This window comes from Crinia signifera, chromosome 6 (genome assembly GCF_055691185.1).
Source record: "Crinia signifera chromosome 6, ASM5569118v1, whole genome shotgun sequence".
Classification (NCBI taxonomy): Eukaryota; Metazoa; Chordata; class Amphibia; order Anura; family Myobatrachidae; genus Crinia; species Crinia signifera.
Genome location: NC_139222.1, coordinates 7,913,883 through 7,940,839, shown reverse-complemented (window position 1 = coordinate 7,940,839; position 26,957 = coordinate 7,913,883). Strand labels below are relative to the sequence as shown.

At 49.2% G+C, this 26,957-nt stretch overlaps 1 protein-coding gene across 2 annotated transcripts; it reads right to left on the bottom strand.

Annotated features, from left to right (window-relative positions):
* Positions 1-1,734: 1,734 nt before the first annotated feature.
* Positions 1,735-25,763, bottom strand: LOC146009914 (uncharacterized). 2 transcript variants are annotated; one of them, XM_083150536.1, is made up of 4 exons: positions 25,235-25,763; positions 18,920-18,990; positions 10,982-11,105; positions 1,735-4,425 (listed from the first exon to the last, which is right to left on the bottom strand). In XM_083150536.1, exons 3-4 carry the CDS (start codon positions 11,064-11,066, stop codon positions 2,078-2,080), a joined length of 2,433 nt encoding a protein of 810 aa, XP_083006662.1. In that variant the 5' UTR covers positions 11,067-11,105; positions 18,920-18,990; positions 25,235-25,763; the 3' UTR covers positions 1,735-2,077. The 2 variants fall into 2 exon arrangements, with proteins under 2 accessions (XP_083006662.1, XP_083006663.1); XM_083150537.1 differs by having other exon boundaries at positions 18,920-18,986.
* Positions 25,764-26,957: the final 1,194 nt, after the last annotated feature.

Below are 26,957 nucleotides of genomic sequence, written 5' to 3'. Positions count from 1 at the left end.
TATCTTAGGAACACTGTTCATTCTCCATTGGTTGTTCACGAAGGTGTAAGATGGAATTTATAGCTTACTATGCTGTAGAGTCATCGGTTGGCCAAGTTAAGTCTTGTCTTCCAGAACATTCATTCATGGTGGAGCCTCACCTGCGGACTGTACAGCAATGCCCAGAACTGATATGACCGATTGCCAGGACTCGGAGGTCTCGGAGTGCCACTGATGTCGGAACCTCTTTACAACAAGTGCTAGTTAACCATCGCTCTACAGTATTGGGCAGTGGATCCCAAACTCGATCCTCAAGGACCGCCAACAGTGCACATTTTCCAGATCTCATCACAGACTCACAAGTGAAACAATTATCTCTACCTGTAGATCTTTCAAAATGTGTCAGTGAGTAATGAAGGCACCTGTACACCTGCTGGGTGACCTAGATACAGTTTGGACAGGCTAAGACCTAGAACTAGATATGGGAGAGCAAGAGTGGGCTACCAGTTGCTTTGACATTGAACGTCTTGTCCATATAAAGTTACTTGAGCCGTTAGACAGCCAGTGCCACTGTACAATGGAAATTTTATAGTGGCAATGGCTCAACCATAATGAATGAAAAACCTCAGCCCTGGCAGAAGGCAAAAAAAATATCCAAAATTCCACCATTCCTCTCCTCAAATATATGCCCCCAAGCCCAAAAGAACCACCTACCATCTCCGGAAGCAGAGACCTGGAAAAGTCAACTATTTTGAACTTCAATACTATTAAGCAAAATCTATGTGTATCTATTGACAAGCATTTGATGCCGGTATGATGATCTATGGGGACATCTCCACGGAACAGAGGGAGTTTGGCCTCACCTACTTGACACATTTGTGGAGTAAGCAAGCTAAACGTGAGAAGCTGGCCAAAGGTCGACAAATCATTGAATGTCTTCTAGCTTGGAGAAAGATAAAGTGGAGGTTCCACAAAGCAATGACAATTGTCCAAGGCTTGATAGATCTCCACCTAATAAGAAACCGTAAATGATGTAAATATGGGTGTTTCCAAAGGTTTCTCTAGGCAACTGGTGCATTGAGATAAACCATCTAAAGTCTATTAGTTAGCAATACTTGCTACTTTATTGCGCGCATAATATCACTTGACATCTGATTTATCTAAATCTTTACGGATGTCCTGAAGTAAACTCCTAATATAACAGACAAGTCAAGTTGTCTTAAAGTCTAGAAGAAGCTCCAGAAAAGCAGCGTATAATATAGTAAAAGCAAACAAGCGCCAACGCGTTTCATTCTCAACACCACAGACCTTCATCAGGGAGAAGAGCATACGGACAGGTAAAAGTGCAAATAGGAAACAGAAAATATGCGAAATTATAGTAGTAAAATGGTATATAAAGTAAAAACAAAACAAAAACCCTCTCCTGTTATTGTGACACGTTACAGGCATGTCCAAACTATGGCCCTCCAGCTGTTGTGAAACTACAAGTCCCATCATGCCTTGCCACAGTTTTGCTGTTATGGAATGCTAAAACTATGGCATGGCTTGCTGGGATGTATAGTTTCCCAAAAGCTGGAGGCCCACAGTTTGGACATGCCTGCTTTACAATGATTGGAGGACACGACATACCAGAGATGCCCACTCATCCAAGGCCTACAACTTCCGCATGCTGATTTCTTCTCATTGAATGCAGGCCGCAAAGAGATCGCAATAAACTACTGAACTCATTTCAACAAAAGATATATATAGAATGCACATGGTATCGATTTGTTTAATTAACTCAAGGTGTGTATTTTCAAACGATATAAAAAATAATTATTACACAAAGCCATGATATGGCATTAATGATTTTGGAGTCTATTAAACGATTAGGTGGCAATAAGCGCAATCTTTAAAGCAAAAGAGCAATTAAATCAGAGATCCAGAACGCTTTGTAGGTGACCAGTGGTTGTAGTGTCGTGGGACACGGTGGAACGCTACACCGCCACTTCTACTGTTGCAACCCCTCCTTCATGAGAACCAATGGAATTCTTTCTGCCAAAAGGCATTTTCACATTCCCTCTGCTGTGGGACAGTTGCGGTTCCAAAAGAGTTAAAGCTATTTTGGGGCATGAACATTCTGATGCCTGACAAGAGACGTCTTCCGAGAAAAGCATTTCCCGCACTCGGCGCAACAATACGGCCTCTCCCCCGTGTGACTTCTCTGGTGAGAAATGAGGTCCGAGTTGTTGATGAAATATTTCCCGCACTCGGTGCAAGGGAAAGTGTTCTCTCCGGTGTGAATTCTCTGATGCCGAACGAGGTAAGAGGCACTGTTAAAGCATTTTCCGCACTCCGAACAAGGGAAGGATTCCCTCACCGAGTGGATTTCCTGATGCTTAGCGAACTCCGAATCATCGGTAAAACATTTCCCGCACTCGTAGCACGAAAGTGGTTTCCCCATGCCGGCGTGAGTGAGACGATGCCGAACGAGATTGGACCTCCTGCTGAAACGTTTCTCACAGACCTCGCACGAGTAGGGCTTCACGCCAGTATGGATCCTCTGATGTTTAACCATTGCAGCCTTGCGCATAAAGCATTTGCCGCACTCTGTGCAGGCGAAGGGCTTCTCCCCGGTGTGAATGATCTGATGGGAGACGAGATAGGAGTAGCTGCTGAAACATTTCCCACAGTCACCACAGGAGAACGGTTTCTCGCCCCGGTGGATCCGTTCATGGGTGATGAGCCTCGAGCTACTGCTAAAGCTTTTCCCGCACTCGGAGCAGGAGTAGAGTTTCTCGCCCGTGTGACTTCTCTGGTGCACAACGAGTTCGGAGCTGGTGAAGCAGCACTTTCCGCATTCGGCACAAGAGTAGGGCTTCTCCCCGGTGTGGAATCGCATGTGGATGCCCAGGTAAGAGTGACTATCGAAGCATTTCCCGCACAGTGGGCAAGAATAGGACTTGGGACGAGTGTGAACCTGCTGGTGTTTCATCAGATTGGAGTTACGGGTAAAGCACCTCCCGCACACGTCACAGGAATACGGCGTCTCGCCGGTGTGAAACCGCTCATGCAGCACCAAATAGGAGCGGCTCTTGAACATCTTCCCACATACAGAGCAAGTGTAGTGTTGATCGCTTGCGTGAGTTCTTTGATGGTTCAATAGGTTGGAGTTACGGATAAAGCATTTGCCGCATTCAGAGCAGGTATACGGTTTCTCCCCCGTGTGACTTCGCTCGTGCCGCACGAGATCAGATTTTTTGTAAAAAGAAGTGTCGCAATCTGGGCAGGAATAAGGCTTCACCCCCGTGTGGCATTTCAGGTGTTCGCTGAGAGTCGCCTTCCAGGTAAAACTCTTCTTACATACGGGACATGCGAACGGCTTCTCACCAGTGTGAATTCTATTGTGTCTGTTAAGTATTGAGCGCTGGGTAAAACATTTCCCACAAATGGCACAGGGAAACGATTTCCCTGGAAAACATTTCTCGAGTTCAGATGAGGAGATCAAAGTATTCTCTCCATCAAGTTCTTGATCATATCCTTCCTCAGAGGAGACGGACTCCTCCTTAATAAGCGTAGCTATACACTCTGTATGATCTGTGGGAGTATAATTATCAGTGTCTGTGAGGTCAGCTCCATCACTTGAGACTGGTTCTTCCTTAATATGAGATGTATACTGTGTATGACATGTGGTAGTATAATTATCAGTGTCTTCTCCATCATACGAGTCGAATTCCTCCTTAATATCAGTAGATGTATATGGTGTTTGATCCATGGGTGTATAATTATTACCGTCTTCTCCATCAAATGAGGCTGGTTCCTCCTTAATATAAGTAGATGTATACTGTGTATGGTCTATGAAGTCTTGTCCATCACATGAGGTCGATTCCTCCTTAATATGAGTAGATGTATACTGGGCATGGTCTATGAAGTCTTCTCCATCATATAAGACCGGTTCCTCCTTAATATAAGTAGATGTTTTCTGGGTATGGTCTATGAGGTCTTCTCCATCACATGAGGCTGGTTTCTCTATAATTTGAGTAGATGTATACTGTGTGTGACCTGTGGGTGTATAATTATCAGTGTGTGTGAGGTCTTCTCCATCACATGAGGCTGGTTCCTCTATAATATGAGTAGATGTATCCTGTGTATGACCTGTGGAAGTATAATTATCAGTGTGTGTGAGGTCTTCTCCATCACTTGAGGCTGGTTCCTCTATAATATGAGTAGATGTATCCTGTGTATGACCTGTGGAAGTAGAATTATCAGTGTGTGTGAGGTCTCCTTCGTGACTTGAAGTTGGTTTCTCATTAGCGTTCTCCGGACGGTTGATCATGTTCCGTTCATCTGCTGATAAGGATTTTGCTGTTTGCATATCTAGGACAACACAGTGATCCTCAGTCATATAGTCCGGAGAAGAAATAGGAGTGCAGAATCCACCAGATATTTTTGTATCCCCAGTGAGACCTGCAAAAGAGAAATACATTTTGGTTAATTATGTAAATACAGGGATAGTAAAAAGGTTCAAAGGCTGCAGGTGTTAAAAGGTGAAGCCAATGGCAGTAGAGGGCGTAGTCTGGTATTACCAGCTGCAGGTGCTCTAGGCTATGGGAAGGGAAGGTGTACTCTATGGAAGAACCTGGACAACTGCCATCGTCATATAACATCTTGCCGTCATCCAGGAGATAACGTCTGGTGCAGGAATGAGGAGATACAATAGAGCCAAATGGTCTTAATATTGATATGGAACTGAAAGCATTCTTATGAATAAACCACCTATATTGATTCACAACCTTCTCCCTCCATCGTTTATCCTATTTTGTATTAAAGGCACATTTTATTTTTATTTAGATTTATTTTCATATTCATATTTTATTCATATACTTTTTTTTGTCTTTTTTTTAAATGTTATTACCACTATAAAAAAAGTCTGTCGCTAATTCGTTTCCAACAATTTCTGATTTTATCAAACAAAATACCCTATTTATATTGTCAGAGAAACCCTGGCTGATGTGAAACGCATTGGCGGACTGTGAGAGCAATAGGAGGAAAAACATTAGTCAGCCACGTACCGGCAAACCACGAGGCGCCGGCGGGTGACATCCCTAGAAAATTGCTGCAGACTTCCGGTCAAATCCCGACCGCGAACTTGCACATTCGAAGAATACACCAGACCCCAGGTAGAGATGTATTAAGGAAAGGTTCATTAGTACTTCATGGATCAAGCTACCATTCTTTGTGCGCTGCAACATAAACCAAAAATTGGCTGAAAACTACATACTACTTTTTATATATTTTTTTTATATCATTTTTATTTTATTTTATATATATATTGCTTCATTTTTTTTCTTTTGAGCTTTTTTTTCTTTGTTTTTTTTTAAATTCCTGTACATTTTTTCTACTTAATATTACCCCTTTCCCCTTGTGTGCCACATGCCCCCCCTCCACTACTTGTTTTCCTCTCCCGCGCAACAGAGACAATCGCTTGGTATAATTGCTTCACTTTAGCTCACACTGACCAGTTAATTCGCACGGGGCCAACGTTTTGCGTATGCGCATGGCCATTTCTGTGCATGTGCCAGGTGCGGACACTGGGAACAGACTGTTTATTGGGTGCATGCACCCCAAAGTAGAGGATGGGGGTGTGGGGCGGATAGGCACGGCCATGGGAACACCCAGTATTTCATGGACGTTCCCATGTAAACACTGGACATTTCCACGGTAATTGCCCAGTGACTTGGGTGCCAGGCAGCTGACAACACCGGATGTCAGCTGCCCACCCATTTACTCACCAATGTGCACGCATATGTAAATGACCTGAGAGTCACTTTATATATTCGCATGCCTTGTGTGCCAACCCATGGTGCGATGAGGGGGGTGGACGGCACTGCATTCGCAGGGTGGGCTCTGGTGGACTCGCAGCCTTGCAAATCAACTGGAATAACCCCCAAAGTTATTCTGGTTGATTCTTTTACTATGAGCCGATGAGCACCCAGCTACCTTGTCTAAGCCTGGGCCCTGCTTTCCCAGGAGGTCTCCACTCACAAAGAGCCTTTGTTACTTCTGGTAGCACACGTCGGCCACCTTTGTAAGCCTGAACAATGACATCCTGGCTCCACCCTGTAAGATTATTTCCTAAAGGGAGGATGAAGCGGTTTCCTGAATTATTTGTGGACAGAAACACAAGAATTGCCCTGACAAGTTATGTAGCCTTGATAGTAGACTAGTTTCGGGCACTTCGTCAAGTCATCACGATTGTGTTTCAAGGTTCTGACCTCTCTTGGAAGAAGATGGACCCTTCAACCCTCTAAGATTGTACAACATGTTCAAAAGAGTTATGATACGGAGATGCCAGGATTTAGTTAGTCCACTTCAACGTCTTCTCTATTGGTTAAACGCAGATTATGGTTTCTCTTCATTATCATCTCCATCGAGCCTCTCAGCGTTATAGGGACCATCCATGTATTTGGCGATGTCCACTTCATGTTTTTATTATTCTTGTAGATTGTACAAGTTCTTAAGAGTTTTCTCATCAGTCTTAAAGTATTCTCCTTTAACCACCTCTTAAAGTAGATCAGACTTTTGGGTCTGTAATGAGCAAGATACATTTTGGTTCCGAGATGGACACCCCGTCATCTATTAGACTTACTGCAGATCCGGTCACCATGCAGGGGACTTCCTTCATGTGTTTGGAAACTGGGCAACCTGATCTATTCTAGAGAAGCTGGATTTTGTTCCCACCAACTGAGTGGCTATAGTGGTGTAGACCATCGCTAGGAGATGGAGACAAGTCCTTACTGGTACCAGGTGGGGAGCTAGATGCTGCATTAACATTGAATGCTAAATGTTCTGATCGTTCGATCAAAAGCGAGGGTCTGTAAAGTAAAACTGGAAGACATGGGGACCTTCAATGGACCTTTATGAAGGTTCTGGAGGTGTACATGTTATGAAATGGACATTTGTTAAACATTCATCATTGCCGATTTTACTCTGACTATGTGCGCCCCTTTAGACTGTCCTTAGAAACTATACACAAATAATATCAGTACACAACCATGACCAAAGAAGATGTAAATCTTGGCTATCAGCTTACACTGGGCAGTGCATGGATTAAAGTGAACCAATCACTAGTGGTAGAAGCCATTTTGAACCATACAACTATCGCACTAATTTCTATAGAACGGATAGGCTGTTACCATTGTGGGGTCATCATTTCATAAAGAAATGATAGACTGCGTGCCATTGTGATGTCAGTACATCCTGGAGAATTCATAGGCTGTGTGCCACAGTGATGTCTCTATATCTGAGGCTGCATGTCAAAATTATAGGTACTTGGGAATGGATAACCTACCCACTGCCTTGATATAGCAGGGTGCATCCTCCGGGTCACCATCTGCGGTGCTTGTTTGGCTGGGCGACCTGCTTCTACTCCCTGTTGTGCGTGCTTCTGAGCCGGGACGGGCCGCACCACGTGTTCTGAGGCGCTCCTCTCTCTGCAGCGCTTGTGTCTGCGGCGCCACCTGGTTCCCCGCATCGGAGATCTATACTCAGCGCTGCCTGTGCTGACTGCTGCATTGGGGCTTCTATCCTCTCTTCGTAGGACTCTATCCTTCATTGCCACATCCTGTGCCTGTGGGGTGCGGAGGTTCCTGGCACAGCCGCCATCTTGCCTCCGGAGCTGACAGCATACTTTATACAGGTGGTCACTTGCTGTGTCTATCTCCCTGTCCTGCCGACCAGTATTCCTGCCAGTGTATGACCTCCTGATCTGTAACATTAGAGGTCATGGTTGCGTGCTAGCCGCTGCCATCCCGTTGTTGACCTGCTATTAGGCTGGAGTCTTGGTCTGCCTGCGGTGCTGACACTGTTCCCTCACAATGGGCTACATCTTTACAGTCGATGAGAGCAATTTACAAAAAATCCTATGTGCCATTACTGCTTCGACTCAGAGGCTCCTCCACATGTTTGACACTGCATCTATGAATACTGCTCCACCGTGCTGTCTGAACGAACAGTGCAGAGATGAAACTGCCCTTGATAAACACCCAATGTGCGAATCTATAAACCCAACATCCACGGCTGAATACACTTTGGACTCCTCGATTTATACACCTGTGCTCAAGGATGAATCTTTTGGTTGTCCTCCTGCCGAATATTATGCTGAGGCTATAGCTCCTCTAAAACCTAACATTTTATCCTTAGGAATTGCACCAAGTCCATACATGCTGTTCAGTAAATATGCTATATGTTCTTTTGCTTATTCTCCTACACGGTGGGACAGTGTTGGTGTTGCTCTGCCTCTACGACACAGGCTGTATAGTACATGTGCTGTTTATTCTGGGGAAAGGTGGGACGGCACTGACTTTCTGGCTCTTTCCTTTGACGATGCTGAGTATTGGCCAGATTAGATGTGGCTCCTGAGACTTTATACCTTAATTACGCGGAATATCGGCCAGAATAATATATGATATTTAATTATACTAATTCATTAAGAACACCATTTTCAAGATTATTTCCTTCATACTGGGCTGTGTTTTTAATTTACATCCTGCTTTAACATTAATATGATGTCTATATTATACAATTATCTACTTTGCTGTAGCAAGAGGGGTGGAGTTGTTGGCTTTGGGCGTCTTTGTTAAGCAGGAACTGCATATACTTTATTATAACGGGAGAGTTGCGTTTCCTTTAGCCAAGGTTGTTAATACATTTGATATATTCAAATTATTCTTTTGACTCTGCTATATTACATTATTATTTTGCTTTTTGCCCCTGTAAGCCCATTTAGCAATTATCCTTCAGTTGGATGGGGGGGGGGGGGGGGGGGGGAGGGGGTGTGACTGTGATTTTCTCATTATTATATTCTTTTATATATATCCTATTACTTCAATACCCTGGTTATAATTCTTATAATATACACTGCTCTATATGTCATGATGCCACAAGTCCATTGCCCCGTCGGTCCATGTAACAGTTATCCTTTTTTTTTTTTGGGGGGGGGGGGGGGGGGGGGGGGTGGAGGGGGGGATAGGTAGTGGGATCGTTATAAGGTTGGGGGGGGGGGGGCAGGGTGGGAGGGGGGGATGTTGGGTTAAGTAGGAGAGGTAGGTTAGCTCTTTGTTCGGCTAGGTTAGCTATTATAGCTAAAGGCCACTAATCTGCTTTGTCCTGTAATCCATATTAGATAGTGGGGTAGGGGTAGGTATTTCAGGGATCCAGGTACGCCTAAGTTGGGGATGGGTTGTACAGGGTGGGGGGTTATATGGGAGGTTTGCTTTGGGCGGGTTACTTTACCAATCTTAGTGGGGTTAGTATGTTATAGTAAGGCAGTAGTGCTTCCACTTGTAGACTGTTTTGCGTTATAATTTGATAGTGCTGAGTGATTTTTATGAGCTCTGCTTATGTGAATGTACCCCCAACTGCCTCACTAATTGCGAGAACCCGGATGGCGCCTCCGGGTAATTGCATAATTATCCGTGTTATAAAGAGTTTATATTTGTTGAGCTCATTCTATTATGTATGCATATGTTTACATGTGTTTGATTGTATATGTTAATCTATTTAATATGTATATGATTACAGGCTTATTTTTTTCATACTGTATCTTGTATATGCATACTTTGAAGCACTGCTGTCTATGTTGCTTTGTTGACCTTTCTATGCAAAATCAATAAAAACTACTTAATTTAAAAAAAAAAAATTATGGGTACTTATGTAGTCTCTGGGCTGCCGATTTTGAAATCGGGTCCATCGCATCGCATGCGATGCGATGACCCGATTTTTCCATAGGATTCAATGTTAAAATGGACGGAGTCCATTTTAACATGGAATTCAATGGGAAAAGGGGTCCTTTTCATACCCCTACTATCCAAGTGGGCATGGAGTTGGATATAAACCTGTGGCGAGCATAGCGAGCCCCGCGAGGGGACACAGAATACCGTCCGCTCACCACGCTTCGGCTCAGTGGCTCGCTACGCTCGCCACAGGTTTATATCCAACTCCATGCCCACTTGGATAGTAGGGGTATGAAAAGGACCCCTTTTCCCATTGAATTCCATGTTAAAATGGACTCCGTCCATTTTAACATTGAATCCTATGGAAAAATCGGGTCATCGCATCGCACTGATTGTATGCCTTAAGTTAAGGCATACAATCAAAAAATCGGCAGCCCAGATAATACATAAGTACCAAATTATGTCAATAATTCCTAAAGAACTGAGGCTGTGTGCCACAGTGATGTCACTTAGGGGGTTATTCTAGTACATTCTTTCTGACAAAATCCTTCTTAGATGGACAAAACCATGTGCACTGCAGGTGGGGCAGATGTTACTTGTGCAGAGAGAATTAGATTTGGGTGGGGTTTTACTTCAAAGTGAGATCTATATTGCAGTGTAAAAATAAAGCAGCCAGTATTTTACCTGCACAGAAACAAAATAACTCACCCAAATCTAATTCTATCTGCACATGTTACATCTGCCCCCCTGCAGTGCACATGGTTTTGTCCGTCTAAGAAGGATTTTGTCACAAAGAATGAACTAGAATAAACCCCTTAGTTCTGGAGAGCTAAGGCAGCGTGCCACAGTGATGTCTCTTAATTCTGGAGAGCTGAGACTGTGTGCCACGGTGATGTCACTTGGTTCTGGATAACTGAGGCTGTGTGCCACGGTGATGTCACTTAATTCTGGAGAGCTGAGGCTGTGTGCCACAGTGATGCCCAAAGACATAAACTTATGGCTTCTACTGGAGCAAGGCCTAAGTTCCACTCCCCTTATCTCCCGCCAATGTTAACGGCGACATAGGTTTTATTGTGTATGAGATCTCAATGAGTCACACACAGCTGAGGGTGGGAAACGAATGCTGGGGTATATTTATTAAATGGTGGTTTAACAAACCATGGATATTTGTGATTAAAACACAATAATGATACATACACAGAAATGCGTGCGGCTTACTTTGTGGGTAGCTCGGTACCAGGCCCATAGTGACGACATCTCATATAAACACAGGCAGGACTGAGACTTACCCAGTGATGTGAGGGGCCGGTAATTCTCCATCATCACGTCCTTGTACAGTCCCCTGTGTTCCTCTATATACTCCCACTCCACCATGGAGAGATAGACAGTGACATCCTCACACCTTATAGGAACCTGACACACACAATGATACAGTCATCACCCAGACACATCCCCCGGTGTAATGCAGCCCACACACGCACCGATTCCAGCGTGCGTTGTGGGCTTAACTAGCACACACAGCATCGCATCGTATGCCTTGTGCATACGATGTGCATGCGATGCGATGCTGTGCTAGAAAAAGCTAGTACAAAAAGTATGTGCAGCACATACTTTTTGTACTGTACGATGAGGTGCCGCGGGAGCGCGCCCCCCATCGTACAGCATCGCACCGCCGGCATCGGCGCGTGTGTGGGCTGCATTACTGTATGACGTCCCATTCCCAGCAGTCACCTCTCCGGTCACATCCCCCCGGTGTTACTGTATAACGTCCCATTCCCAGCAGTCACCTCTCCGGTCACATCCCCCGGTGTTACAGTATAATGTCCCATTCCCAGCAGTCACCTCTCCGGTCACATCCCCCGGTGTTACTGTATAACGTCCCATTCCCAGCAGTCACCTCTCCGGTCACATCCCCCGATGTTACTGTATAACGTCCCATTCCCAGCAGTCACCTCTCCGGTCACATCCCTCAGTGTTACTGTATAACGTCCCATTCCCTGCAGTCACCTCTCCGGTCACATCCCCCGGTGTTACTGTATAACGTCCCATTCCCAGCAGTCACCTCTCCAGTCACATCCCCCGGTGTTACTGTATAACGTCCCATTCCCAGCAGTCACCTCTCCAGTCACATCCCCCGGTGTTACTGTATAACGTCCCATTCCCAGCAGTCACCTCTCTGGTCACATCCCTGTGTTACTGTATAACGTCCCATTCCCAGCAGTCACCTCTCCTGTCACACACCCCGGTGTTACTGTATAACGTCCCATTCCCAGCAGTCACCTCTCCGGTCACATCCCCCGGTGTTACTGTATAACGTCCCATTCCCAGCAGTCACCTCTCCGGTCACATCCCCCGATGTTACTGTATAACGTCCCATTCCCAGCAGTCACCTCTCCGGTCACATCCCCCGGTGTTACTGTATAACGTCCCATTCCCAGCAGTCACCTCTCCGGTCATATCCCCCGGTGTTACTGTATAACGTCCCATTCCCAGCAGTCACCTCTCCGGTCACATCCCCCGGTGTTACAGTATAATGTCCCATTCCCAGCAGTCACCTCTCCGGTCACATCCCCCGGTGTTACTGTATAACGTCCCATTCCCAGCAGTCACCTCTCCGGTCACATCCCCCGGTGTTACTGTATAACGTCCCATTCCCAGCAGTCACCTCTCCGGTCACATCCCTCGGTGTTACTGTATAACGTCCCATTCCCTGCAGTCACCTCTCCGGTCACATCCCCCGGTGTTACTGTATAACGTCCCATTCCCAGCAGTCACCTCTCCAGTCACATCCCCCGGTGTTACTGTATAACGTCCCATTCCCAGCAGTCACCTCTCCAGTCACATCCCCCGGTGTTACTGTATAACGTCCCATTCCCAGCAGTCACCTCTCTGGTCACATCCCTGTGTTACTGTATAACGTCCCATTCCCAGCAGTCACCTCTCCTGTCACACACCCCGGTGTTACTGTATAACGTCCCATTCCCAGCAGTCACCTCTCCGGTCACATCCCCAGTGTTACTGTATAACGCCCCATTCCCAGCAGTCACCTCTCCGGTCACATCCCCTTGTGTTACTGTATAACGTCCCATTCCCAGCAGTCACCTCTCCGGTCACATCCCCCAGTGTTACTGTATAATGTCCCATTCCCAGCAGTCACCTCTCCGGTCACATCCCCCGGTGTTACTGTATAACGTCAAATTCCCAGCAGTCACCTCTCCGGTCACATCCCCCGGTGTTACTGTATAACGTCCCATTCCCAGCAGTCACCTCTCCTGTCACATCCCCCAGTGTTACTGTATAACGTCCCATTCCCAGCAGTCACCTCTCCGGTCACATCCCCCAGTGTTACTGTATAACGTCCCATTCCGAGCAGTCACCTCTCCGGTCACATCCCCAGTGTTACTGTATGATGTCCCATTCCCAGCAGTCACCTCTCCATCACATCCCCCGGTGTTACTGTAGAACGTCCCATTCCCAGCAGTCACCTCTCCGGTCACATCCCCCGGTGTTACTGTATAACGTCCCATTCCCAGCAGTCACCTCTCCGGTCACATCCCCCGGTGTTACTGTATAACGTCCCATTCCCAGCAGTCACCTCTCCGGTCACATGCCCCGGTGTTACTGTATAACGTCCCATTCCCAGCAGTCACCTCTCCGGTCACATCCCCTGGTGTTACTGTATAACGTCCCATTCCCAGTAGTCATCATCCAGACATATCCCCCAGTTGTTACTGTATAACGTCCTATACCCAGCAGTCACCTCTCCTGTCACATCCCCCAGTGTTACTGTATAACGTCCCATTCCCAGCAGTCACCTCTCCGGTCACATCCCCCCGGTGTTACTGTATAATGTCCCATTCCCAGTAGTCACCTCTCCGGTCACATCCCCCGGTGTTACTGTATAACGTCCCATTCCCGGCAGTCACCTCTCCGGTCACATCCCCCGGTGTTACTGTATAACGTCCCATTCCCAGCAGTCACCTCTCCGGTCACATCCCCCGGTGTTACTGTATAACGTCCCATTCCCAGCAGTCACCTCTCCGGTCACATCCCCCGGTGTTACTGTATAACGCCCCATTCCCAGCAGTCACCTCTCCGGTCACATCCCCTGGTGTTACTGTATAACGTCCCATTCCCAGCAGTCACCTCTCCGGTCACATCCCCCAGTGTTACTGTATAACGTCCCATTCCCAGCAGTCACCTCTCCAGTCACATCCCCCGGTGTTACTGTATAACGTCCCATTCCCAGCAGTCACCTCTCTGGTCACATCCCTGTGTTACTGTATAACGTCCCATTCCCAGCAGTCACCTCTCCTGTCACACACCCCGGTGTTACTGTATAACGTCCCATTCCCAGCAGTCACCTCTCCGGTCACATCCCCCGGTGTTACTGTATAACGTCCCATTCCCAGCAGTCACCTCTCCGGTCACATCCCCCGATGTTACTGTATAATGTCCCATTCCCAGCAGTCACCTCTCCGGTCACATCCCCCGGTGTTACTGTATAACGTCCCATTCCCAGCAGTCACCTCTCCGGTCATATCCCCCGGTGTTACTGTATAACGTCCCATTCCCAGCAGTCACCTCTCCGGTCACATCCCCCGGTGTTACAGTATAATGTCCCATTCCCAGCAGTCACCTCTCCGGTCACATCCCCCGGTGTTACTGTATAACGTCCCATTCCCAGCAGTCACCTCTCCGGTCACATCCCCCGGTGTTACTGTATAACGTCCCATTCCCAGCAGTCACCTCTCCGGTCACATCCCCCGGTGTTACTGTATAACGCCCCATTCCCAGCAGTCACCTCTCCGGTCACATCCCCTGGTGTTACTGTATAACGCCCCATTCCCAGCAGTCACCTCTCCGGTCACATCCCCCGGTGTTACTGTATAACGTCCCATTCCCAGCAGTCACCTCTCCGGTCACATCCCCTGGTGTTACTGTATAACGTCCCATTCCCAGTAGTCATCACCCAGACATATCCCCCAGTGTTACTGTATAACGTCCTATACCCAGCAGTCACCTCTCCTGTCACATCCCCCAGTGTTACTGTATAACGTCCCATTCCCAGCAGTCACCTCTCCGGTCACATCCCCCGGTGTTACTGTATAACGCCCCATTCCCAGCAGTCACCTCTCCGGTCACATCCCTTGGTGTTACTGTATAACGCCCCATTCCCAGCAGTCACCTCTCCGGTCACATCCCCCGGTGTTACTGTATAACGTCCCATTCCCAGCAGTCACCTCTCCGGTCACATCCCCCAGTGTTACTGTATAATGTCCCATTCCCAGCAGTCACCTCTCCGGTCACATCCCCCGGTGTTACTGTATAACGTCAAATTCCCAGCAGTCACCTCTCCGGTCACATCCCCCGTTGTTACTGTATAACGTCCCATTCCCAGCAGTCACCTCTCCGGTCACATCCCCCGGTGTTACTGTATAACATCCCATTCCCAGCAGTCACCTCTCCGGTCACATCCCCCGGTGTTACTGTATAACGTCCCATTCCCAGCAGTCACATCCCCCGGTGTTACTGTATAACGTCACATTCCCAGCAGTCACCTCTCCGGTCACATCCCCGGTGTTACTGTATAACGTCCCATTCCCAGCAGTAACCTCTCCAGTTACATCCCCGGTGTTACTGTATAGCGTCCCATTCCCATCAGTCACCTCTCCGGTCACATCCCCCGGTGTTACTGTATAACATCCCATTCCCAGCAGTCACCTCTCCGGTCACATCCCCCGGTGTTACTGTATAACGTCCCATTCCCAGCAGTCACCTCTCCGGTCACATCCCCCGGTGTTACTGTATAACGTCCCATTCCCAGCAGTCACCTCTCCGGTCACATCCCCCGGTGTTACTGTATAACATCACGTTGCCAGCAGTCACCTCTCCAGTCACATCCCCCGGTGTTACTGTATAACGTCCCATTCCCAGCAGTAACCTCTCCAGTCACATCACCGGTGTTACTGTATAGCGTCCCATTCCCATCAGTCACCTCTCCTGTCACATCCCCGGTGTTACTGTATAACGTCCCATTCCCAGCAGTCACCTCTCCGGTCACATCCCCCGGTGTTACTGTATAATGTCCCATTCCCAGCAGTCTCCTCTCCTGTCACATCCCCCGGTGTTACTGTATAACGTCCCATTCCCAGCAGTAACCTCTCCAGTCACATCACCGGTGTTACTGTATAGCGTCCCATTCCCATCAGTCACCTCTCCTGTCACATCCCCGGTGTTACTGTATAACGTCCCATTCCCAGCAGTCACCTCTCCGGTCACATCCCCCGGTGTTACTGTATAACGTCCCATTCCCAGCAGTCACCTCTCTGGTTACATCCCCCGGTGTTACTGTATAACGTCCCATTCCCAGCAGTCACCTCTCCTGTCACATCCCCCGGTGTTACTGTATAACGTCCCATTCCCAGCAGTCACCTCTCCGGTCACATCCCCGGTGTTACTGTATAACGTCCCATTCCCAGCAGTCACCTCTCCGGTCACATCCCCCGGTGTTACTGTATAACGTCCCATTCCCAGCAGTCACCTCTCCTGTCACATCCCCCGGTGTTACTGTATAACGTCCTGTTCCCAGCAGTCACCTCTCCGGTCACATCCCCCGGTGTTACTGTATAACGTCCCATTCCCAGCAGTCACCTCTCCGGTCACATTCCCCGGTGTTACTGTATAACGTCCCATTCCCAGCAGTCACCTCTCCGGTCACATCCCCCGGTGTTACTGTATAACGTCCCATTCCCAGCAGTCACCTCTCCTGTCACATCCCCGGTGTTACTGTATAACATCACATTCCCAGCAGTCACCTCTCCGGTCATATCCCCCGGTGTTACTGTATAACGTCCCATTCCCAGCAGTCTCCTCTCCTGTCACATCCCTGGTGTTACAGTATAACATCCCATTCCCAGCAGTCACATCTCCGGTCACATCCCCCGGTGTTACTGTATAACGCCCCATTCCCAGCAGTCACCTCTCCTGTCACATCCCCGGTGTTACTGTATAACGTCCCATTCCCAGTAGTCACCTCTCCGGTCACATCCCCCGGTGTTACTGCATAACATCCCATTCTCAGCAGTCACCTCTCCGGTCACATCCCCCGGTCTTACTGTATAACATCCCATTCCCAGCAGTCACATCTCCGGTCACATCCCCCGGTGTTACTGTATAACGCCCCATTCCCAGCAGTCACCTCTCCTGTCACATCCCCGGTGTTACTGTATAACGTCCCATTCCCAGTAGTCACCTCTCCGGTCACATCCCCCGGTGTTACTGCATAACATCCCATTCTCAGCAGTCACCTCTCCGGTCACATCCCCCGGTCTTACTGTATAACATCCCATTCCCAGCAGTCACCTCTCCTGTCACATCCCCGGTGTTACTGTATAACACCCCATTCCCAGTAATCACCTCTCTGGTTACATCCCCCGGTGTTACCGTATAACGCCCCATTCCCAGCAGTCACCTCTCCTGTCACATCCCCCGGTGTTACTGTATAACGTCCCATTCCCAGCAGTCACCTCTCTGGTCACATCCCCCGGTCTTACTGTATAACATCCCATTCCCAGCAGTCACATCTCCGGTCACATCCCCCGGTGTTACTGTATAACGCCCCATTCCCAGCAGTCACCTCTCCTGTCACATCCCCGGTGTTACTGTATAACGTCCCATTCCCAGTAGTCACCTCTCCGGTCACATCCCCGGTGTTACTGCATAACATCCCATTCTCAGCAGTCACCTCTCCGGTCACATCCCCCGGTCTTACTGTATAACATCCCATTCCCAGCAGTCACATCTCCGGTCACATCCCCCGGTGTTACTGTATAACGCCCCATTCCCAGCAGTCACCTCTCCTGTCACATCCCCGGTGTTACTGTATAACGTCCCATTCCCAGTAGTCACCTCTCCGGTCACATCCCCCGGTGTTACTGCATAACATCCCATTCTCAGCAGTCACCTCTCCGGTCACATCCCCCGGTCTTACTGTATAACATCCCATTCCCAGCAGTCACCTCTCCTGTCACATCCCCGGTGTTACTGTATAACGCCCCATTCCCAGTAGTCACCTCTCTGGTTACATCCCCCGGTGTTACCGTATAACGCCCCATTCCCAGCAGTCACCTCTCCTGTCACATCCCCCGGTGTTACTGTATAACGTCCCATTCCCAGCAGTCACCTCTCCGGTCACATCCCCCGGTGTTACTGTATAACGTCCCATTCCCAGCAGTCACCTCTCCGGTCACATCCCCAGTGTTACTGTATAACGTCCCATTCCCAGCAGTCACCTCTCCTGTCACATCCCCCGGTGTTACTGTATAACGTCCCATTCCCAGCAGTCACCTCTCCGGTCACATCCCTCGGTGTTACTGTATAACGTCCCATTCCCAGCAGTCACCTCTCCGGTCACCTCCCCCGGTGTTACTGTATAACGTCCCATTCCCAGTAGTCACCTCTCCGGTCACATCCCCCGGTGTTACTGCATAACATCCCATTCTCAGCAGTCACCTCTCCGGTCACATCCCCCGGTCTTACTGTATAACATCCCATTCCCAGCAGTCACCTCTCCTGTCACATCCCCGGTGTTACTGTATAACGCCCCATTCCCAGTAGTCACCTCTCTGGTTACATCCCCCGGTGTTACCGTATAACGCCCCATTCCCAGCAGTCACCTCTCCTGTCACATCCCCCGGTGTTACTGTATAACGTCCCATTCCCAGCAGTCACCTCTCCGGTCACATCCCCCGGTGTTACTGTATAACGTCCCATTCCCAGCAGTCACCTCTCCGGTCACATCCCCAGTGTTACTGTATAACGTCCCATTCCCAGCAGTCACCTCTCCTGTCACATCCCCCGGTGTTACTGTATAACGTCCCATTCCCAGCAGTCACCTCTCCGGTCACATCCCTCGGTGTTACTGTATAACGTCCCATTCCCAGCAGTCACCTCTCCGGTCACCTCCCCCGGTGTTACTGTATAACGTCCCATTCCCAGCAGTCACCTCTCCGGTCACATCTCCCGGTGTTACTGTATAACGTCCCATTCCCAGCAGTCACCTCTCCGGTCACATCCCCCGGTGTTACTGTATAACGTCCCATTCCCAGCAGTCACCTCTCCGGTCACATCCCCCCATGTTACTATAGAACGTCCCATTCCCAGCAGTCACCTCTCCGATCACATCCCCCCATGTTACTATAGAACGTCCCATTCCCAGCAGTCACCTCTCCAGTTAGCAGCTGAATGCGACCAATCCCTGGGCTCTCTCCACTGTCACCGGATGTCACTGTTCTATCTAGAGGCAGAATAAGGCTTGATCAGGACACAGTTACAGGAACCAATTATTCTAGATCTACTGACAATTATATAGCGGCTGCCCCTTACGTCTGTCCTCTCTTCCTACAACCCTTGATAATTTAGCTTTTTCCCTCCCTTGTCCCTTCCTACAGCTAGTTTAGAACTATGAGGTAAGGATCAACCAACCAGCTCCTAAATGTCATTTTTATATCTATCCCATAAAATGGTAGTTATGATTGGCTGGTGCTTTATTCCCCTCCACATTATCTCTCTCCTTGGCTTAGTACATAGACCCCTGCATTTTGTAATCCTCTTAATACAGGTCACAACCAGTTGCCTTGCTGGACCCACTATCGGCTTCCATCAATCTTCCTAGCAGACGTCAAGCAGCCTTCAATACTTCATCCCCACCCCCCTTACACATTATTATACCATCTACCCATAGCCTATGTCCGTCACATGTCCCGACAGCCCCGAACATCCAATCAGGGCCTGCCACAAATGCTGAAGACTCTTATGGCCAACCACCGTATCCTAGATGCCCCAGTCCAGGGTCATAGAGACGAACTATGGGTCTGGACCATGGTTGCCTACCTGTCCCTCTCCTTTAGGGACACAATGCTCTGTTCCTGGTAGTGTATGATTGCCAGCACCTGTGGGGAGCTAGGTAACTGATAAGAAAGGTGTCACCACAGGTGCTGGCAATCATACATTACCAGGGAAGCCCAGGAACAGAGCATTGTGTCCTCCTGGAGAGGGGCATGCTGGGAGGTATGGATAATGTATGATTGCCAGCACCTGTGGGGAGCTAGGTAACTGATAAGAAAGGTGTCACCACAGGTGCTGGCAATCATACATTACCAGGGAAGCCCAGGAGCAGAGCATTGTGTCCTCCTGGAGAGGGGCATGCTGGGAGGTATGGATAATGTATGATTGCCAGCACCTGTGGGGAGCTAGGTAACTGATAAGACAGGTGTCACCACAGGTGCTGGCAATCATACATTACCAGGGAAGCCCAGGAACAGAGCATTGTGTCCTCCTGGAGAGGGGCATGCTGGGAGGTATGGATAATGTATGATTGCCAGCACCTGTGGGGAGCTGGGTAACTGATAAGAAAGGTGTCACCACAGGTGCTGGCAATCATACATTACCAGGGAAGTCCAGGAGCAGAGCATTGTGTCCTCCTGGAGAGGGGCATGCTGGGAGGTATGGATAATGTAGGATTGCCAGCACCTGTGGGGAGCTAGGTAACTGATAAGAAAGGTGTCACCACAGGTGCTGGCAATCATACATTACCAGGGAAGCCCAGGAACAGAGCATTGTGTCCTCCTGGTGAGGGGCATGCTGGGAGGTATGGATAATGTATGATTGCCAGCACCTGTGGGGAGCTAGGTAACTGATAAGAAAGGTGTCACCACAGGTGCTGGCAATCATACATTACCAGGGAAGCCCAGGAACAGAGCATTGTGTCCTCCTGGAGAGGGGTATGCTGGGAGGTATGGATAATGTATGATTGCCAGCACCTGTGGGGAGCTAGGTAACTGATAAGAAAGGTGTTACCACAGGTGCTGGCAATCATACATTACCAGGGAAGCCCAGGAGCAGAGCATTGTGTCCTCCTGGAGAGGGGCATGCTGGGAGGTATGGATAATGTAGGATTGCCAGCACCTGTGGGGAGCTAGGTAACTGATAAGAAAGGTGTCACCACAGGTGCTGGAAATCATACATTACCAGGGAAGCCCAGGAGCAGAGCATTGTGTCCTCCTGGAGAGGGGCATGCTGGGAGGTATGGATAATGTAGGATTGCCAGCACTTGTGGGGAGCTAGGTAACTGATAAGAATGGTGTCACCACAGGTGCTGGCAATCATACATTACCAGGGAAGCCCAGGAACAGAGCATTGTGTCCTCCTGGAGAGGGGTATGCTGGGAGGTATGGATAATGTATGATTGCCAGCACCTGTGGGGAGCTAGGTAACTGATAAGAAAGGTGTTACCACAGGTGCTGGCAATCATACATTACCAGGGAAGCCCAGGAGCAGAGCATTGTGTCCTCCTGGAGAGGGGCATGCTGGGAGGTATGGATAATGTAGGATTGCCAGCACCTGTGGGGAGCTAGGTAACTGATAAGAAAGGTGTCACCACAGGTGCTGGAAATCATACATTACCAGGGAAGCCCAGGAGCAGAGCATTGTGTCCTCCTGGAGAGGGGCATGCTGGGAGGTATGGATAATGTAGGATTGCCAGCACTTGTGGGGAGCTAGGTAACTGATAAGAATGGTGTCACCACAGGTGCTGGCAATCATACATTACCAGGGAAGCCCAGGAGGAGAGCATTGTGTCCTCCTGGAGAGGGGCATGCTGGGAGGTATGGATAATGTATGATTGCCAGCACCTGTGGGGAGCTGGGTAACTGATAAGAAAGGTGTCACCACAGGTGCTGGCAATCATACATTACCAGGGAAGCCCAGGAGCAGAGCATTGTGTCCTCCTGGAGAGGGGCATGCTGGGAGGTATGGATAATGTAGGATTGCCAGCACCTGTGGGGAGCCAGGTAACTGATAAGAAAGGTGTCACCACAGGTGCTGGCAATCCTACATTACCAGGGAAGCCCAGGAACAGAGCATTGTGTCCTCCTGGAGAGGGGCATGCTGGGAGGTATGGATAATGTAGGATTGCCAGCACCTGTGGGGAGCTAGGTAACTGATAAGAAAGGTGTCACCACAGGTGCTGGCAATCATACATTACCAGGGAAGCCCAGGAACAGAGCATTGTGTCTCCCTGGAGAGGGGCATGCTGGGAGGTATGGATAATGTATGATTGCCAGCACCTGTGAGGAGCTAGGTAACTGATAAGAAAGGTGTCACCACAGGTGCTGGCAATCCTACATTACCAGGGAAGCCCAGGAACAGAGCATTGTGTCCCTCCTGGAGAGGGGCATGCTGGGAGGTATGGATAATGTATGATTGCCAGCACCTGTGGGGAGCTAGGTAACTGATAAGAAAGGTGTCACCACAGGTGCTGGCAATCATACATTACCAGGGAAGCCCAGGAACAGAGCATTGTGTCCTCCTGGAGAGGGGCATGCTGGGAGGTATGGATAATGTAGGATTGCCAGCACCTGTGGGGAGCTAGGTTACTGATAAGAAAGGTGTCACCACAGGTGCTGGCAATCATACATTAGCAGGGAAGCCCAGGAGCAGAGCAATGTGTCCTCCTGGAGAGGGGCATGCTGGGAGGTATGGATAATGTATGATTGCCAGCACCTGTGGGGAGCTAGGTAACTGATAAGAAAGGTGTCACCACAGGTGCTGGCAATCATACATTACCAGGGAAGCCCAGGAACAGAGCATTGTGTCCTCCTGGAGAGGGGCATGCTGGGAGGTATGGATAATGTAGGATTGCCAGCACCTGTGGGGAGCTAGGAGGTAACTGATAAGAAAGGTGTCACCACAGGTGCTGGCAATCATACATTACCAGGGAAGCCCAGGAACAGAGCATTGTGTCCTCCTGGAGAGGGGCATGCTGGGAGGTATGGATAATGTATGATTGCCAGCACCTGTGGGGAGCTAGGAGGTAACTGATAAGAAAGGTGTCACCACAGGTGCTGGCAATCATACATTACCAGGGAAGCCCAGGAACAGAGCATTGTGTCCTGGAGAGGGGCATGCTGGGAGGTATGGATAATGTATGATTGCCAGCACCTGTGGGGAGCTAGGTAACTGATAAGAAAGGTGTCACCACAGGTGATGGCAATCATACATTACCAGGGAAGCCCATGAGCAGAGCATTGTGTCCCCCTGGAGAGGGGCATGCTGGGAGATATGGATAATGTAGGATTGCCAGCACCTGTGGGGAGCTAGGTAACTGATAAGAAAGGTGTCACCACAGGTGCTGGCAATCATACATTACCAGGGAAGCCCAGGAACAGAGCATTGTGTCCTCCTGGAGAGGGGCATGCTGGGAGGTATGGATAATGTATGATTGCCAGCACCTGTGGGGAGCTAGGTAACTGATAAGAAAGGTGTCACCACAGGTGCTGGCAATCATACATTACCAGGGAAGCCCAGGAACAGAGCATTGTGTCCTCCTGGAGAGGGGCATGCTGGGAGGTATGGATAATGTATGATTGCCAGCACCTGTGGGGAGCTAGGTAACTGATGAGAAAGGTGTCACCACAGGTGCTGGCAATCATACATTACCAGGGAAGCCCAGGAGCAGATCATTGTGTCCTCCTGGAGAGGGGCATGCTGGGAGGTATGGATAATGTATGATTGCCAGCACCTGTGGGGAGCTAGGTAACTGATAAGAAAGGTGTCACCACAGGTGCTGGCAATCCTACATTACCAGGGAAGCCCAGGAACAGAGCAGTGTGTCCTCCTGGGGAGGGGCATGCTGGGAGGTATGGATAATGTATGATTACCAGCACCTGTGGGTAGCTAGGTTACTGATAAGAAAGGTGTCACCACAGGTGCTGGCAATCATACATTACCAGGGAAGCCCAGGAACAGAGCATTGTGTCCTCCTGGAGAGGGGCATGCTGGGAGGTATGGATAATGTATGATTGCCAGCACCTGTGGGGAGCTAGGTAACTGATAAGAAAGGTGTCACCACAGGTGCTGGCAATCATACATTACCAGGGAAGCCCAGGAACAGAGCATTGTGTCCTCCTGGAGAGGGGCATGCTGGGAGGTATGGATAATGTAGGATTGCCAGCACCTGTGGGGAGCTAGGTAACTGATAAGAAAGGTGTCACCACAGGTGCTGGCAATCATACATTACCAGGGAAGCCCAGGAACAGAGCATTGTGTCCTCCTGGAGAGGGGCATGCTGGGAGGTATGGATAATGTAGGATTGCCAGCACCTGTGGGGAGCTAGGTAACTGATAAGAAAGGTGTCACCACAGGTGCTGGCAATCCTACATTACCAGGGAAGCCCAGGAAAAGAGCATTGTGTCCCTCCTGGAGAGGGGCATGCTGGGAGGTATGGATAATGTAGGATTGCCAGCACCTGTGGGGAGCCAGGTAACTGATAAGAAAGGTGTCACCACAGGTGCTGGTAATCACACATTACCAGGGAAGCCCAGGAACAGAGCATTGTGTCCTCCTGGAGAGGTGCATGCTGGGAGGTATGGATAATGTATGATTGCCAGCACCTGTGGGGAGCTGGGTAACTGATAAGAAAGGTGTCACCACAGGTGCTGGCAATCATACATTACCAGGAAAGCCCAGGAGCAGAGCATTGTGTCCTCCTGGAGAGGGGCATGCTGGGAGGTATGGATAATGTAGGATTGCCGGCACCTGTGGGGAGCTAGGTCAGTGATAAGAAAGGTGTCACCACAGGTGCTGGCAATCATACATTACCAGGGAAGCCCAGGAACAGAGCACTGTGTCCTCCTGGAGAGGGGCATGCTGGGAGGTATGGATAATGTATGATTGCCAGCACCTGTGGGGAGCTAGGTAACTGATAAGAAAGGTGTCACCACAGGTGCTGGCAATCATACATTACCAGGGAAGTCCAGGAGCAGAGCATTGTGTCCTCCTGGAGAGGGGCATGCTGGGAGGTATGGATAATGTAGGATTGCCAGCACCTGTGGGGAGCTAGGTAACTGATAAGAAAGGGGTCACCACAGGTGCTGGCAATCCTACATTACCAGGGAAGCCCAGGAGCAGAGCATTGTGTCCTCCTGGAGAGGGGCATGCTGGGAGATATGGATAATGTATGATTGCCATCACTTGTGGGGAGCTAGGTAACTGATAAGAAAGGTGTCACCACAGGTGCTGGCAATCATACATACGTCCGGCAGGAGCAGGAGTGTGTGAAACCAGCTGAACAGAGCATTTTCTCCCTGAAGGAGAGGGTCAGATCAGGTAGGCAATCATGGTCTGGGTGATGGGGCGTGGTGAGGCAAAATCATGGGGGCATGACCGAGCCCCCTCAAAAAATAAATTCAAATTACTATGTGAGAAGACGATGATGATGATCTTGGGAAGAGGTGGCGGCCACACCCTAATAGGGTCAGATTGTTACCACCCATAAAGTTCACTTATTTTGATGCCACCTTAAAGTGGCAGGAGCTACACTGGGGGGCAGGATGGACTGCTGGTCATTATAGTAGCACTGATATACCTCACCCTGTTCTGGTATCTGGGGTGAGGCACCAAAGTCTGCTCCACCTGCACTGGGTGTAATAAAGAGTGAGGCCCTAGGCCTATATGTGCCAGCCTGTGACAAATGTCATTACCTGGTATCACTCACGGCAGTATGTAGTGACAAACTCTTATCTTCTCCGTCATTACTTCCATGTATGTCCGAACCGGAAGTTGTTAATAAAGTACTTCCTGGTTAGGCGTTCCACCAGCGTTTCCTGCCTGTGCGTTCCAGCCGACTTCCTGCCTGTCCATGCCCGGGCTCTACTCCGCTGCCTTGGGGTCCAACCACATAGAAAGTAACCGTATGGGACTAGGTGGGAATTCCGCAAACGCAGCCTCCGCCGCCTGCCCCGAATCTAGGTGGGGAAATCCTCCTAAAGGTCAGGTGGAACGCACAGCCCGGAAGCCAGCGTGGAACGCACACAATGCTTCCTGCTCAGACAGAAGCAGTAGAATGCAGAGTAGACTGGACGGAAATGTAATTGTTCTTAATGGCTCGCATTCCACATAGGACCAGGGGGAGCCGACTGTGCCCTGGGAAAGTAATTACGAGGGACAAGCAAAGCAGTCAGGTGGAACACAGAACCAGGAAGTCAAGTGGAACGCAGAACCAGAAAGTCAAGTGGAACGCAGAACTAGGAAGTACTTTCTTTTAACCCACATCCGGACTAGACAGAAGCAATTGAATGACGACTGAGAGGGAACTCTGCTGCTGTTATATTAAGTATGCACTTGCTACAGTATATGCTGTTGGAGCCGACTTTTGTGACATGGTGACCACTCAGTTAAATTTATCATGGAAATTTGTTCTTGCTGACATTATTAAATGGTCAATTTATTCTGACACATACACAAGTGTATGGTTGTTATAGAGCTGCACCTTATATTATTCTAAATAAATGTATATTCCTTTTTGAATGCTATGGATCTGAGGCTAGTATTTATAATCTGGCCTCCCTGGGTATCGCTCAAAAGGAGCAGGTTCCGTAATGTTTGACTACACATTTTTGACTATTAGAAGGTCTGGATTTATTTAATTTGTTCTTACTAATCTATAGATTGTAAGCTTGCGAGCAGGGCCCTCCTACCTCCATGTCGGTTTGTATCTCACCTGTTAGTTTAATCACTGTTGTTTCTAATTGTATAGCACAATGGAATCTGCTGCGCTTTATAAGAGTATAAGAGCTTTATAATTGTAGGAATTTCAATAACATCAGAAATAAATAAAAATGTAGAAACACAAATAGTAGGTGAATATATTCACAGTGGACTGAAAAAAGACACCCCTGTGACTACCCCGTCAGGCAGCTAGTAACCGTACTGTCCCCGTGAGCTGCAGCTCTGTCCCCGGCATCCCTGACAAGCCTAGTGAGCGCCTCTCGCACAGCGCCGGTAACCGCCAGATCCCCTGCACTGGCGGACACCGGCGGAGAGGCGGTCATGGGGCGCCGGCGGAGAGGCTCTCCATCTGCCTAAGATGCACAAGTGTCTCAAGCGTCTCAGACAGATACGCTTGTGTCTCATACGCTTGTGCGTCTCGGTATTTCGTGCGACAGGGTACAGCAACCCTGCCCGTGTCCGCCTCAGGGACACCGTCAGGGTTTCGGTCGCGCGTGCGTCTCACGCACAAAGGGGGGGGATGCGGGCGCAAGTGCACAATAAAGGACGTATTTGCCAGTGCTCCATGTGACATACTGGCAAATGCCTCCAGTTTAAACCCCCACTATCCACGTCAGCCCGAAGCGTGGCGAGGGGACGCGGTATGTGTCCTCCCGACCTGTTCATACCCCCACTATCCACGTCAGCCCGAAGCGT

Coding starts and splice junctions, on each gene's coding strand:
- LOC146009914 (XM_083150536.1), bottom strand. CDS start 11,066: ATGGTGGAGTGGGAGTATATAGAGGAACACAGGGGACTGTACAAGGAC. Junction 4,426..10,981: donor CCGGCCCCTCACATCACTGG/GTAAGTCTCAGT, acceptor TCTCTTTTGCAG/GTCTCACTGGGGATACAAAA.